Source organism: Podarcis liolepis (genome assembly GCF_965112155.1).
Source record: "Podarcis liolepis genome assembly, chromosome: 11".
In the NCBI taxonomy this organism is placed as follows: domain Eukaryota; kingdom Metazoa; phylum Chordata; class Lepidosauria; order Squamata; family Lacertidae; genus Podarcis; species Podarcis liolepis.
This window is the reverse complement of record NC_139565.1, coordinates 48,492,120-48,508,196: the sequence shown is the minus strand read 5'-3', so window position 1 is coordinate 48,508,196 and position 16,077 is coordinate 48,492,120. Positions and strand designations below refer to the sequence as shown.

Below are 16,077 nucleotides of genomic sequence, written 5' to 3'. Positions count from 1 at the left end.
GGGGGAGGGGGGTTTCTTTTATGGAGGGGGTGGGTTAAATAGGGGGGGGAAATGAGGATGACATGTTTTTGATAAATTGTTATGTTGAAATTCCTAACAAATATATATATATATTTTAAAAAGATATCTATTAGGTCCATAAATTACCATATAGCAAATATTCAACACAAAAAACAGCGACAAATTGTTGTTGACAAAGGACAGCGGGACATCTAAAGGGCCCCGTTACCTTCAGTAGCTGAGGGCCTCATCAAACCTAATCCGGCCCTGCTGTCCATAGAGGCCTACTCATCCCGTAGACTCAGAAGGCAGAATGCTGAGGTGGTAGAATGACCTGTTCCTTCAAGTTAAAAACTCCCAACAAATTATAAATCCATACAGCAGTCAAAGCCCACTGTGCCATGAGATGTTAGTTTCCATTTGCACACAGTTTTGTTTTGCTTTCACATCTGGAAGTAGCATTCTCCACCAGTAGTCTGAAGTGGTGCAGTCCATTCTCTCTCTTTTTCATATTAATTTTTATTAGATTTTTCAAAGGTTTTAACAAATTTACATCACAAAAAACTATAACAGTCACTTATATTTTTCTTTTTGACTTCCCACCCCTCCCCTGTCACACGAAATATCCCCGTATCCCGGTAGAATTCCGAAGTAAGCTTCTTCAGTCCCGAGAGTTTGGAATACGCCCCCATCCATAAGGTGGATAGCATTCGGGCCAAGTCAGAACGTTTGCTGCTTGCCTGGGATTTTGATGTTCCAGAAAAGATGGGGAAAGGACTGGAACAAAAGAACCTGGTTCATATCAACCATGGGTGGCTGAAACTGCCTCTGGCATATGAAGGAATGTGGCCGGCTGAGACACTGGATAAGCATGTGGACAGAAGACTCCTCGCTCCTGAGGATGACACATTAATCAATGCCAACCCATACGAGAAAGGTTGTATTGGAGACCAAGATGGCGGTAGTGATGCTCTCCTCAACCATGCCAGTTCTTCTACGCATCCCGCTGCTATCCTGCCTGGACCTGAGTCTGATAACTGTCTTCAAGCTTACGCAGATGTAACAGTTCCAAATAAAGAAGAGGCCTATGTCACAATGGCGAGTTTTTTCGAAAACAAGGGGAATTTTCAAAACTAGCAGTTCTGGCACATGGCATGATTGGGCTCTCCAAGTATCATTTTTGGGCATTGACCAGATCAGTGAGAAGATTACACCAGTCTTGAATTAACCACTAACCTGGTAACCATAGGTGACTCGGAATTCCATGCAGGCGAGTGCTCCCTGCATGGAAACCTTGGGGGTTGCTCGAGGAAATAAGTCTTATCCTCAGTGTCCAGCTTCTGTCAGCCATCAGCCAGCGACTTTTCACAGAATCATAGAATTGCAGAGTTGGAATTGCGAGCATCATCTAATCCAAGCCCCTGCAACACAGGAATCCTGCCCGCAGCCATCCCTGGGTGGGCTCGAACCTTTTTCCAGGCTCGTAACTTTTGTGGACTTGTTTGCAAGGCTGAATTGCATGGCCTGGTTTTCCATGCTGGCATCTCTTGCCCTGACCTGGCTCTGAATTTTGCTGCTCAGCTTTGTAATTGACGTGGGTCAGGGACAGGTTCTGGTTTTCTCATCATTGTAGCAACACTGGGAAGCTGCACCAGCAGAACCACTGCCTGCTTCAAAGCTCTTGAATGAAAAAGTACTATAGGTCAGGTGGGATCTGAAAAACCTGTATTTTAGCCTAGCCTCCAGTCTTAGGCAGCAGTGCTTCCAAATACCAGGAGGGGGAAGTGTTCTTGTGCTCAGGTTATGCTTGCAGGTTTTCCCCAGGCACCTGGTTGGCTCATCAGAACAGGATATTGGATTCAATGGGCCACAGGGCCTGATCCAGCAGGTCTTCTTGTCTTCTTATGTCTGCATTTAGCTATTTCCCTAAGGTCAAGTTGCCTGTTGCTGTAAACACGAGTCACTGAAAATATTTTCTTCTGAGCGACGCAGTAAAAATGCTCTGGAAAGAACAGGTGCTTACGATAGTGCTTTGTCAGTTTTTTCAATGGAGACTTGCCAGAATAAGGGCTGCATTCTAAAACCATTGATGTGTACAAAACACTGGGATGTTTGCAGAGATTTCATTAAACCCAGACAAGTTTGCACCTCCAGAATACTGGATTGCACCGCTTTAGAGTTTTTAGGACACCCATTGGCTGTATCCACCACCTCAATTGACTTTTGTGAAGAAACAGCCGAAAAGTTGCACAAGAGCACGTTCGTCGAAATGGGGTTTCCGTGGGGGAGGCTGCCAATGATTTGTACACACTTGGTGGGGGGGGGGGCCTTAGCCTTGCTGCAAAAATCCAGTTCTCCAGTAATCCTGAAAAGAGTGGCTGACAGTAGAAATATTGTTGATCTTTTAACAGCTCTATTCCAAATCGGTCTGGCACATGTCATGGTGTTGAATTGTGTAGGATTTTTTTATTATTGCAAAGGTGGCTCCTGGCTGGTCAACATAGCTCTGATAGATGGATCTGCCCTTTATTAATTTGTCTAATCCTCTTAAGAACACAAGAACAGCCCTGATGGATCCGGCCAGTGGCCCATCTAGTTCATCATGTTGTTCTCATAGTGGCCAAACGGGTGCCTGCAAGCAGAGCCTAAGCGCAACAGTTCTTAGTGGTTGGCATCGCAACTTCGCCAATGAATTCCGTGTATGAATTGTGCGTTGTGTGAATAACTCTTGGTTACATATGTTACTTCACTGGTGCATTTTATACGTACTGGTTGATACAGCTACCAATTCATTGCCTGCTACTGTAGCAACAGTTAAAACTTGAATTCTGTCATGAATTGCTGCTTAATTTCTCACAAGGCCAAGGATCCTGGAGGCTGACAGTGCAATCCAGTGTTTATCTGCTCAGCCACATTCCAATCATTTGCTGTTTACTGATGATATGTTTTTGCTGCTGAAGATTTTGCTGAAAATGTATTGGGTTGGATATAAAGATTACTGTGTGGTTTTTATTGCAGCGTATTGATATTCTTTCTGATTTTATGGGCCAGAAGGGACACATTCAGCTTCTAATATATATGTGTGTGTGTTTGTGTGTGTATATAAACATAAACACACAGATGCACCCGGACGTATACAGATATGCTAGAATTTGCTAGAATGCATATGTGCTCATCTTTCTACTGGTGAAAAAGGTCTGAGGCATTTGAAAATGTTTTACATTATTTTTTTATGTATGTTTGAAAATGAAAATGCAGTAAACTCTTGGCATCAATGTTACCCAGTGAATGCAGTTTTAATTCATATGCACTTGACATTACTAAGGAGTACCAGAAGCGGTTTTTCTCTCTCTCCTCCCTGCCTCACTGAAAGGCAATGAGTCATCCTACCAACAGCCCGTTTAATTGTTTTGCTGACATATTGGACCATAAAAATCTGTATAAATCCAGGGACTTTGGAAGCAAGGGGGTCACATAGATTTTTGAGCCAAAGCAGATTCCATATGCAAAAGGAGAAATGGCAGGTAAAAACCAAAAGATGCACTCTGGCAAGGATTTCATCACTCGTCTTTTTTACTTCAGGTGCCCATCTTCTTGGGGGGGAAACTAATTGTGGCTTCAGCAATCAGAGTGGGTTGCATTTCAACACTGGCTTTGCTTTAGCAGAAAGTACTTCTGCTTGCAAGGGACGCGGGTGGCACTGTGGGTTAAACCACAGAGCCTAGGACTTGCCGATCAGAAGGTCAGCGGTTCGAATCCCTGTGATGGGGTGAGCTCCCGTTGCTTGGTCCCTGCTCCTGCCAACCTAGCAGTTTGAAAGCACGTCAAAGTGCAAGTAGATAAATAGGTACCACTGCAGCGGGAAGGTAAACAGCGTTTCCATGCGCTGCTCTGGTTCGCCAGAAGTGGCTTAGTCACGCTAGCCACATGACCCGGAAGCTGTATGCCGGCTCCTTCAGCCAGTAAAGTGAGATGAGCGCCGCAATCCCAGAGTCGGCCACGACTGGACCTAATGGTCAGGGGTCCCTTTACCTTTACCTACTTCTGCTTGCACAAGTCGAAGCACCCCATTTTTACTGTTCTGCCCTCCACTCACCTACCACAAACCTGTGCATCAGTCCCCATGCTGACAAGTGGGTCCTCCACAATCCTCAGGAACAGCTTTTCAGTGGAAAGGGAAATTAAGTGGGTATGAGGGATCAACTAAATTCAGGTGCCCGGCCTTGTTCATGCACAAAGTCAGGAGTGGGGAATGCAGCCCTCCAAGCTTTTCTATCTGGCCCTCACATTCTCCCCAGGCCTCACACCCCTCTCTTCAGACCAGACCCCTCACTGAGCTTGCTTCCAACCCCAGGTGTTTTTTGCCTGGATGAAAATGTCCTCCAGCTCTGACAACGCCTCTTGTTTGTCTAACTAGAGCAGGGGTCAGAAACCTTTTTCAGCTGTGGGCCGGTCCGCCGTCCCTCAGACCTCGTGGGGGGGGCGGACTATATTGGGGGGGGATGAACAAATTCCTGTGCCCCACAAATAACCCAGAGATACATTTTAAATAAAAGCACACATTCTACTCTTGTAAAAACACACTGATTCCTGGACCATCTGTGGGCCAGATTGAGAAGGTGAATGGGCCACATCCGGCCCTCGGGCCTTAGGTTGCCTACCCCTGGACTAGAGGATAAAGAGGGTTGTGTGAATGTGTGTGCAGACTCTAGCCTGCTGCATACAAAGGTAACTTCTTCACTTGTTGCTCCACCCACTTTTGCCTCTGGCTCCACCCACCACTGCCATGTGCCCCCCCCCTGGAAGGTTGGCCAGAAGGGAGTGTGGCCCTGGGGAGTGTGAAAAAGCTTCCTCGCCCCTGCGCTAAGGCAAAACCATCATTGGCTGCAACCCAGCATTCCCAACCTTGTGTTTGCTGAATAATGTACAGGGAGGAATTTCAGGTGTGATGCTTCCCCACCCACCACTTTTCTTCCGGCAACCCCTCCCCAGATATTGCTTCCCCCTCTTATTACTGATCTCAGAGCCTGACTGATGGGGTAGTAATGAGGCTAGGAAACTGGGGGCAAGGAAAGGAGCTGAGGAAAAGCAGCAGGTGGAGGAAGGGCTTATCATCCCTGACTCAAGCATTACTTCTGTCCTCCTGTCCCCAGTTCACATTTGTTACATTAGGAATCCCTGTTTGCTGAAACAAAAAGCACAGTTCCTCAGTGAGATCAGTCTTCCCAAAATAATAGGCGCGGTGATAATTTTGGCTATTGCTTCTTCTAATTCACTCCTAGGAATGGTGCAGCTGGTTACTGCTCTGAATACAGCAGCACTGTCCTGTATATGATGAGGCTTAGGAGATGTTTACAATGACAACAGCAGCAGCAGCAGCAGAACTTTGCATTACAATAACAAAATCAGATTTTCCAAGCGTTTTTCATCATCACAATGAAGTAGACATCTGTGTCTATTGAAGCGCTGACACCTGCGTAATAGTTCATAAATTCTTCTGGTGTAACCTAAAGTAGAGGAATTGTAAAGGAAAAAAATTAATATCTTCATTTGTCTCGCCTTGTCTTACCACAGACAAGAAATCAAGAAAGAAATTGCTCCACATGGAATATGTATTGATGCCTTTCCCTCCAGATGTTTTGGACTATAACTCCCATCATCCCTCACCACTGAGTCCTCCTGTCTGGAACCAATGGAGGTGGTAGTCCAACTACATCTAGAAGGCGTCCGGTTTTCAGAAGGAACCTTATGAGAAGAAACCATGACAGCAGAAAATAAAAAGCTGAACATGAGATGGGAATTCCCATTATGGAGTCCTTCTTTCCCTTTCCCTACAGCAAAGAACACATTATGAGGGTCATCCAGCTATTATTTGCAATGGAAGGCCTTGCTAGTAAAAGGCACATTGAGCAATCAGTGCGTTGATCCTCCTTAGAGTCCCAGGGCACTGGAACATAGAAAACAGTTGTTGAAGGATAATGGTAAAAAAAAGTGGGATGTAAAAGCCATAGGAAGTTTGCATGTTAAGGCGTACAAACACAAAGGTTGTCTCCTCCACTCCTGCTCACTGGTCAAACCCCCATGGAGTTCACATATCCCATTCCCACCCCCCATCCAGTGGCGTACCGTGGGTTGTCAGCACCCAGGACAAGGCAAGTAATTTGCGCCCCCTAACCCTAACCCCCAGATGTTGCAGCCAGTGCGGCTGGCCCCCCCTGCACCCCCACGCTACGCCACTGCCCCCATCCAACTAACGTTCATGAAAGAGCAAGGGTATAAGAAGAGCTTGCTGGATCAGGCCCATCTAGTCCAGCATCCTGTTCTCGCGGCAGCCAGCCAGATGCCTGTGAAAAACCTGCACGCAGGACCAGAAAGCAATAGCTTCCTCCTGTGGTTTCCAGCAACTGGAATTCAGAAGCCAGTCAGCATCCATCTGCATCATGGCTAGTAAAGGTAAAGGGACCCCTGGCCATTAGGTCCAGTCGTGGCCGACTCTGGGGTTGCGGTGCTCATCTCGCTTTACTGGCCGAGGGAGCTGGCGTACAGCTTCTGGGTCATGTGGCCAGCATGACAAAGCCACTTCTGGTGACCCAGAGCAGCGCATGGAAACGCTGTTTACCTTCCCGCTGGAGTGGTACCTATTTATCTACTTGCACTTTGATGTGCTTTTGAACTGCTAGGTTGGCAGGAGCTGGGACCGAGCAACGGGAGCTCACCCCATCGCAGGATTCGAACCGCCAACCTTCTGGTTGGCAAATCCTAGGTGCTGTGGTTTAACCCACAGCACCACCCTTTAACCCACAGCACCACCCATCATGGCTAGTAGCTATGCCTAATTTTCTGCACTGTGTGTAATTATTGTGCCAACTGTCTTGTTCTTTAAAGCAAAACCCTTAAATGTTACAAAGGCGCCACCTTCCTGTCAACCTGCAATATTTCACTTGCCTGTCCGTCTTTATCATAAGGTGAATCGAAGTTATCCAGAAACAGCCTGAAAACTTGCTCTTCAGACCATTCCCCATTCTGGTACTTGGGGTGGTGTTTTGCATTGTAGACTCCTCGTAAATCTTCAATGGTGACAATCCCATCCCCCGTCTTGTCTAGCTTTCGAAAGGCTTGCATGATGACTTCTTTTCTTGCGTTAGACATGGGAGGCTTTAAAACAACACCAACACCAACAAATGAACATAGTAAAGTCATTGGATCGTCACCCATGTCCAGCAGGGTCTTTGTACCTCCCAACACTATTACTGTTATAAAAATATTGGCAGATTGGCTGCGTTTCCTTTAATGTGTTCATAGGGCTTTGGGTCACCAAAAGGAAGGTTGCAGGACCCATTTGATCATAAAGGACTTATATCCTGCTTTATAGATCTGGGATAAATGATAGAAAGGATAGGAGTGTGATTCACTGTGTCCATACAATCAGAGGGGTTGCCATCTGCAGGAAAAGCAGCATAGCTGTGTGGTACCTCACTGACTAATATATTTATTAAGGCATAATCATTTGTGATCAGGGTTTTAAATTGTATGGAGAGGCTTCATGAGTACAGGGCGTTCAGAGGTTTGCCCTCCAAGTTGTGGAGGGTGACAGCAACAGGGCTGGAGCTCAGCACTCTCAGCCCCACTTCCCCCCACACGATACTGTTCACAAGGGGGGAAATATAACACCGGAAGGAGGCTAGTTTGCATACAGTTAGATGGGCAGGCATAAAATCCTGTGCACATGACAACCAGGCAGTGTTTGAGGCAGAGCTAACAAAACGAACACCATCCCTTCATGTATGGGCATTTACATAGGGCATGGTGGAATGCATACAGCCATGTGAAAGGAGCTTAAAACGGATTTCAAAGGATTGGTTAATATACTGAGGCTACTAGCCTACATACACTTACTAGTGAGCGAGGCCAATGAACATACTGGGACCTACTCCAGAGTGAATATGGGCTGCATATGATTGTATTTTCATATAACTTACTTTGGCCTTTCATGACTGTTTCATTTCACCAAGATGGAGCTTTTTATGAATCACCATCCACAAAAGGAAATGGTACATTGCAGGTGTGTTTTCAATATAGAATTCATAAGCTTTTATAGTACCATATTGGCCTGAATATAAGCCTCACTTTCCCCCCCAAATTCCGACTGTGAAAAGTTAAAGTGTGGCTTATATTTGCAACCTTACGGTATGCAGCCAGGAGCATGGCAAAGGAGTGCCCGCCCCGTGCATAGTATCCCGTCTTCTCCCAAGACCAGGAAGAGAGCGAGCGAGCAAGGGGAAAGGCCGCCGGCAATGCAGCGCAGCCCCCCCACCCCACCCCCAGTATGCAGCCAGGAACAGCAAGGAAGGGAGCAGCTTATATTTGGATATTTTTTCTTTTTTTCTTTTCCCTCCTCCAATTTTAAAGGTGTGGTTTATATTCAGATGCAGCTTATATTTGGGCGAATATGGTAGCTATTGCCTGGCTCACATGCAATGGGAAGCCATTGTCATAGCTGTCAAGCACCCCTCATTTGAAGGGACAGTCCCTTATTCCAGCGCCATGTCCTGCTACTGTCCCTTATTGATGGATGTCCCTTAAATGTCCCTTAAATGATGTCCCTTAAATTTCAAAGGAAGCAGCTCCTCTTCCTCCCTCCCTGCCAGCCAGGGAGGAGGGAGGCTCCAACTGTGTTGCTTGGCTGTGTTGCTCACCCAATAAGAAGTCTAAGAACGACTGGGGGGTGGAGCTTGCATGCCTTGTGTGTGGCTAGTTAATGCAAGCTGAGGGGTTTTTTGAATGCTGGATGCCATTTTGTTGCACGTACTGCTGCAATCTTTGCAGTGCAAAGCCAGGCCGGGGAGCCATCTTAAGTTGAGGCTGCATAGGCCTTGTGGTGCATGTGATTCAGATTCTATTCTGTTGAACCTCTGGTTGGACAGTGTTCTCGAAGCTACCAGCATGAGTTTGACCAGACTGCAGGAGGACAGGAAGACTGGAGTGCCTGGAACAGGTGAGGCTGCAGGTCCCTTATTTTGGCTGCTGGTCCCTTATTTTCAAGGCTGCTGGTCCCTTATTTTCAAATCTGTAAGTTGACAGCTATGGCCATTGTTAACATTAACCAAAGTTTATAAACCAACAACAAACCATGGCCTATGTGTGCTAATAAACCATGGTTAAGCTGCTGAACAGAGTCCAGGTGATCACAGTAAGCCCTTATTTATTAAACAATGGTTAAATTATATTTTTGTTACAGTGGTGCCTCGCAAGACGAAATTAATTCGTTGCACGAGTTTTTTCGTCTAGCGAATTTTTCGTCTTGTGAGGCATTCGTCTTGCGGGGCACCACTGTACACTTAAGACCAGTGCTTTTCTTCTAAAAAGCTCATATTTAAATACTGCCCCTCAATGAGGCCAAACTTAGATTCACAAAATGTTTAGGAGTATGAGTCCCCCTGCGTCCCCCCAGGAAAAAAGCACTGCTTAAGACTCTTTTACACTAAAGTTACCATTCTATATTTCTATGACACAGAAAGCATTTCTGTTTTTTTTAAATAAAATAAAAGAGCCTTACCCTTAATGTTATGAGAAATTCATCAAAGTCTATGGTTCCACTCCCATCTTTATCAAAGATCTTGAAGATCTTTTCAGCTTCGTCTTTGTCAATCATCACAGCGTAATCATTGAGGCCTTTCAAGAACTCTTTGAAATCGATAGTCCTGCTGTTGTCATCATCCATGATTCGAAAGACCCTGAAGAAAAGAAGGGCCACTTTGAAGGAAAGAGTAATAAAATAAAAGAGGATGGAAGAGGACTAGAGAGCAGACGCTGATATCAAGAAGTTAGGACACAGGCATTCAAGAGAAAAGAAACAACACAATCCTTTCTCAACCAATAGGGCAGCTCAGTCAGCTCCTACGTAAAAATAAATAAATGTGTAGCATTCATCTGAACTGTTTCCATTCCATCCTCCCTCTCTTTTTCTCCTTTTGTGTCATGCCTTTTAGATTACAAAAGACCTGTCTTGTTCTAACTGTATATAAGTCATTCACGGAGCCCTATCAGCCAAAGACTAGCATACCAATAAGTAAATCTGGACTCTGTTTTCAGATATTGCAAATGAAATGTGCAGCTTCAAGTCCTATAGTCCCCCAAATAGTTAATAGTTAATGTTATTTCTAAGGTTCAAGGCAGTTGCTTGAGTTTGCTACAGAAAAAAACCCTACTTTCATTGCTTTAACTCATCATCAGTACTGCTGTGCTGTTATTGACAACCAAGCATTTTATGCTTCCTTTTGCAAGCTACAGATGAATAGTTTTGCCTTAAGCGATGTTGTTTGGGGCCTATGACTTTCCTTCCTTCATTCCTCATTTCCAAACCCTCTTACCATTGCTGCCCATTCCTGCAATGCAGGGGGTTGGACTAGATAACTCACTGGGTCCCTTCCAACTCTACAGTTATATTTAACATTACGTGAGTTCATGAGCTGTGAAGTGAATTCAGGTGTAATGAGGCCCCTGCAGCCTTCAACTGGTTCAGGTAAGTATTTTCTCTTTCTTGACAGTTTGGCTGCCTCATAACATCAGTGCTTGAGGGCTTCTTGAAACAGAACACGGAAATCCAAATGTCTATTAAGCAAGACCAGCTGTGCTTCAGTAATCTCCTGGCCTACAGAAGAATGTGGGCTGGTTTAATAATTTACCTCATGAACTCATTTTACCTGGCAAGGCCTTTGATGCCAGCAGAGCCCCTTGCTAGGCACTGAAGGCGAAGTCTATCGATTGGATCTGTAGTTTTGGCAAGGTCTCTTTTGGCCCGGATTGCCATCTCCCGGTCGTGTCTCGCTGTGCCGGGCATCTAGGAGAGAAAAAAATGGCAAAAATGTTGGCAACCGTACTCATAAGAAGGAGTTTCATTTACTGGAGTGAAGATGTTCTGTTTGTATGTCCATACCTGTACATAAAAAGCGCATACACATATCTGAGTCTGGTTGCAAAGGCTTTTGCAAGGGGAGTTTTAAAAATAAAACAGAATGGATGAATGTAAAAACGCAATGGATGAATTCTGAGATGCAATGTGTGAGTCAGTCAACTGAAGAAAAGGATTCAGTCACAATATTCGGCCACTTTTCCATAATGTATACGTTTTGTAGAATTTTATGTGCATAGTTTGTCAGGCTTGAAGGGCAGCTTGCTCAAACCTGGCCGTGTCTCTCCAGTACAGTGGTACCTCGGGTTACATTTGCTTCAGGTTACATACGCTTCAGGTTACAGACTCTGCTAACCCAGGAATATTATCTTGGGTTAAGAACTTTGCTTCAGGATGAGAACAGAAATCATGCTCCAGCAGCTGGAGGCCCCATTAGCTAAAGTGGTGCTTCAGGTTAAGAACAGTTTCAGGTTAAGAACGGACCTCCAGAACGAATTAAGTACTTAACCCGAGGTACCACTGTACAGCAATGGAGGTTCGGTCAATAGTAATTTACAAAGTATACAACCAGAGCTTCCGAATGTTTGCTTGAAAACGACTCCTATATTTCACTGAAGCTTACTACCAAATCTGTGCATTATGTTGCAGCCTAAATGATTTAGCATCTCTTCACTTGGGAAATCCTTCATTTGGCAGAGGACGGATCTGGCATAGATCTTTTCCCATCCATCACCAAGATTCCCTTCTGCTAAATAATCCAGAATATAAATCTATGTGTGTGTTGGAGTGAAAAGAAAAGAAAAGGAGGATTTCTTCAAGGTGTGTATGTACAACTCAAGAATGTTTGCAAAATATGCAAAATATGTTCTGCTGTTATATCTGGCTAGCAGTGAAATCTAGATTTCTTTTTTCCCAAAACAGCCAATTAATGAATTCTCAGAAATGGTTTTGCAACCCTCTGATAGTATCAGTCCAAAAGGTCATTGTGCTAAACTGGAATGTCAACCTTCCCTTAAGAAGAAATACAAAGATCTACTAAGAACATAGTACAAACAAATTAGGTTTTGAATGATGCACACATTTTTTCCTCAGTGTAGCAACACATCTTAGACTTGGAAACCCAAGAAGGTGCTGTAAGCGGTATTTAAAAAGGGGAAATCTTCTCCAAAATGTTAATTAATAATATATACATATAATTTATAGGTTAAGATAGCCCCCCCCCCCAACAGAAATGGACTGGACTGGCAGCTGAACCTTACTTCAGCACTGGTGATGGAGCATCCTCCTCCACAAAACCTCAGGCAGTAGGCCAAACAAGGGGTGCTAGGGCAAACCATTTGGGAACAGAAAGGGGGGTTTTCTACCCTGACTCAAAACAAAACATAATACTGATTTTCCCCCTTTCATGTGGAATTTCTGTGTTCCACAGGCTCTTTTCGCAGCACATTTAAAAACATCTTTCTTTTTTTACTATGTCCCTAGTCCGTGTCAACTTCATTGTCAGCATACTCTCTAAGTTTATCAAATAATAAAATAATAATAATAATAATAATAATAATAATAATAATAATAATAATATTTATTACTTATACCCCGACCATCTGGCTGGGCCTCCTCAGTCACTCTGGGCAGCTTCCAACAGGATATTGAAAACTCAATAAAAGATCAAACATTAAAAACTTCCCATAACAGGGCTGCCTTCAGATGTCTTCTAAAAGTCAGATAGTTGTTTATTTCCTTGACATCTGGTGGGAGGGCATTCCATAGGGCGGGCGCCACTACCAGGAAGCCCTCTGCCTGGTTTTTCCTAATATATTTCTCTTTGCTTAATTTCTCCTTGGCCCAATCTTTTTCATATTGTGGAAGTCTCATTTTTCGTTTGTCTCTTGTATATTTTAAAAAATATTTATATTGTTCTTTTTTCTTTATACGTTTCTTGCACAAGACTTTTCTGACAAAAAAGTTTAATGTTTAAAAAGAAAGTACCGTATTTTTCCGTGTATAAGACTAGATTTTTTTTACTTTAAAATAAGGTTAAAAATCTGGGGGCGTCTTATACACAGATAGTGCATATGCCCATTTTCTTAATTTGGGGTCCCCAAAAGTAGGGGGCATCTTATACATGGGGGCGTCTTATACACAGAAAAATATGGTAGTTTCCAAAGGGATTGTGAATATAATCCTGTGGCAATTTTTTTAAAAAAGAAAAATGTTGAAAGCACTTCTGCACCTAAGAAACTTAACAACAACCCCGTCCTTTTTTGCTGGGGTCGGGGGTTGATTTGGGCAGAGATGTTCCTTTGCTGAGCTTAGCTGGCCTCCGCTTGCAGATTGACGACAGCATCATTTCACTGGTTCTAAGATCCTGCTTCCATCCACTGAAGTTACAGGTGGATAGAAGGCAGCCAGTGGAAAGCCCTGAAATGGGTTGTTTGGGGGTGGGGGTGAGGGTGGCTGAGCTGCCCCGGGATCCATTGGATCTCTAGCAGGCCCCACTGCCATCACAAGACAGCATCAGGCCTGAACTGGGTTCAATCACTATGCCAGCTTCAGATTGGTGCAGCAACCTGCCTGACCAGCTTCCACTACTACGTTAACCCACGCCAAGCAAGGATTGTACCCTAAGAAAGAAACATGGGAAGTAGTCTTATCCCGAGGCAGGCCTTCGGTCCATCTGGCCCAAGATTGGCTATTCTGGCCGTCGCTCTTCAAGTGAAGATGCCAAGGACTGAACAGGGGAACTTTTGCATGCAATGCGTGTGCCCTGTCACTGAATCTCCTCTGTAACAATTTGTTGTTAGTCTTTCTGGTGTCACGGTGTCTTTGTTGACTCTGCCTATACATGTCTATTCAAAAGGAGTTATGTGGGACTTACTCCCACATGCATGTACATATAGGACTGCAGCTTCAATGGCCACGAAATTAAATTTCTTCAAATGGAAACATTCAAAAGCTGCGTGAGAGAGGCTTGGTGTTGCTTCCCTTATAAAGGTTTTGTTTCCTAGTCAATTGAGAATTTATTAAAGAGCATGGCCACCTATGAAGGCATTTCAAAATGTGTGGCAAATAAAATAAAACTACTTAGGGCCTTCAGGTTATGATACTTCTGTTTTTAGAATGTGCATAGCTTTGAACACTGATGGATTTGCAGGAAATGTAGTATATAAATTAATTGATTAGGACTACAGCTGGAATAGGAACGCGGGTGGCTCTGTGGGTTAAACAACTGAGCCTAGGGCTTGCCGATCGGAAGGTCGGCGGTTCGAATCCCCTCAATGGGGTGAGCTCCCATTGCTCGGTCCCTGCTCCTGCCAACCTAGCCGTTCGAAAGCACGTCAAAGTGCTAGTAGATAAATAGGTACCGCTCCGGAGGGAAGGTAAACAGCATTTCCGTGCGCTGCTCTGGTTCACCAGAAGCAGCTTAGTCATGCTGGCCACATGACCCGAAAGCTGTACACCAGCTCCCTCGGCCAGTAAAGCAAGATGAGTGCCGCAACCCCAGAGTCGGCCACAACTGGACCTAACGGTCAGGGGTCCCTTTACCTTACAACTGGAATAACATGGCCTCCAAGTATACGCAAGTCAGCCATTCCTCCTTTAAGTTTTGGCTCAGATGCACTAAAAAAAAAAAGTTCTAGAAAGTAGATCCTTACATGAGCCATCTCACTTAATATGGCACCATTGTGCATGCTTTCACTTCTGATGTTTGTCCTCAACATCTGTTATCCATAGAGGCGCTGCCATTGAACATGAATTTTCCATTTAGTCATCATAGCTAATAAAGGGGTAGCACAGACCCTTTATCCATTCTTTAAAGCCATCTAATATTAGTGGGCATCAGCATATCTTGTGGCAGTGAATTCCGTAAGTGAATCAAAGTTGAGGAATACAGGAGCTGCCTCAAGGAGGCACCAGCTCTTAGTTCTTTGCTGCTTTGAAACCATCAGTCAGCATGGTGTGGCAGCATCTTGGGAACTGATGACGTGCTATAAAGAAGTGAGTCTTATCTCAGTGATTTGGGAACAGTGCATTAATAACCCAGTTATGATCCAGTTGAAAAGAACCAGATTCATCGTCCTATGCACCTGCTTCTTAAATACTTATATAACAGCCGAAATCACACAGATGGCTATTGCCAGAAAGCTATTGCCAGAAAGCAGGAAGCTGCTGGCCTTGGCTGCAGCCATTTTTACTGTTCCAACACAGTCTCTCTTTTTGCACTGGCATGGTGAAAATCCCGAGTCATGACAAATCTCTTCCAAACACCTTTCTACATAGTGCTGCACAACCCCTGGACTCAGCAGCCCTTCGAAGGCCAAGTCTGATTTAGACAGATGGTCGATCAGGATGAATAGCTGCCTTTGCTTTGTCCCCCGACAGTAAGTCTGGTCTTAAATGAGGAAGCAGAAATGGGCAAGGTGGAAAAAGTCTTTCTTTACACAGAATAACCCTGTGTACTTCCTTGTGCATTGATTTCCAAAAACATGCCATAAATCTCCAACTACATGGTCATATTTATTTACTGCTAATTCGACAGACAGCCTGTTTGTTGCATTTTATTGTGTTTTGTCTATTGTATTTTCAATCTGGTCTTCACTGCTTTGCAGGCCTTGGGGCCCAAAAGCAGAATGCCAATGAAGTTTAATAATAATTTGGTGGTAAAAAAAGTAGAGATAAGCACACTCACAAACTCCGACGGCAACATGAGGAGGTCCCATTCAAAGCCAGCTTGGTTTCCTCCCCTAGCCCTAGAACCAGATCGGTTCTTCCTCCAGTTTTGTTCACAGAGCTTATTCTTTAAATATAAACAGCTTCCTGGTCCCGGAAGCATACCCTACTATATGCATCAACTTTTAAAATGGGCAGTATCTTTAAAAAGTAAAGAGCACAGGAAAGCTGGACTATATCAACCTAAATTAAAGGATACTCTTCCTGAGCCAATCAATAAAGGAATGAAGAAAAAAACCATTTACCTTTAATTTGTTACCTGTTGCTCCTAACCTGAAACTACAGACGCTCCCTTGTACAGTTTGGGGAAAGTGGGCCTGTCTTTTCCCAGCATCTCTTCCCGCCCCTGGTCTACACCTCCCCCTTCTGATTGGACAGACTGTGGTAATTAATGCAGAACCATGGAGAGCACCGAAGGGTGACTGGAAGACGGGAGT

General features: G+C 44.4%; 2 protein-coding genes across 3 annotated transcripts in view; one reads left to right on the top strand and one right to left on the bottom strand.

Annotated features, from left to right (window-relative positions):
- The window catches only part of IL7R (interleukin 7 receptor), an 18,597-nt gene extending 15,317 nt beyond the window's left edge, over positions 1-3,280 (top strand). For both annotated transcript variants that reach the window (XM_083466131.1, XM_083466132.1), the window contains one exon: positions 643-3,280. In XM_083466131.1, coding sequence (XP_083322257.1) covers positions 643-1,137 — 495 coding nt within the window. In that variant the 3' untranslated portion in view covers positions 1,138-3,280. The remainder of the gene's footprint in view (positions 1-642) is intronic.
- Positions 3,278-16,077, bottom strand: CAPSL (calcyphosine like). The gene is made up of 5 exons (XM_083466261.1): positions 15,886-16,077; positions 10,704-10,840; positions 9,557-9,734; positions 6,946-7,155; positions 3,278-5,507 (listed from the first exon to the last, which is right to left on the bottom strand). Exons 2-5 carry the CDS (start codon positions 10,838-10,840, stop codon positions 5,406-5,408), a joined length of 627 nt encoding a protein of 208 aa, XP_083322387.1. The 5' UTR covers positions 15,886-16,077; the 3' UTR covers positions 3,278-5,405.

Bases quoted from the DNA above. Each gene is read 5' to 3' on its own strand.
- CAPSL (XM_083466261.1), bottom strand. From the start codon at position 10,840: ATGCCCGGCACAGCGAGACACGACCGGGAGATGGCAATCCGGGCCAAA. The intron at 7,156-9,556 runs GTAAGGCTCTTT...GTTGTTTTAAAG, and splicing joins AATTTCTCATAACATTAAGG to CCTCCCATGTCTAACGCAAG. The intron at 5,508-6,945 runs GCAAGTGAAATA...CCTCTACTTTAG, and splicing joins CTTATGATAAAGACGGACAG to GTTACACCAGAAGAATTTAT.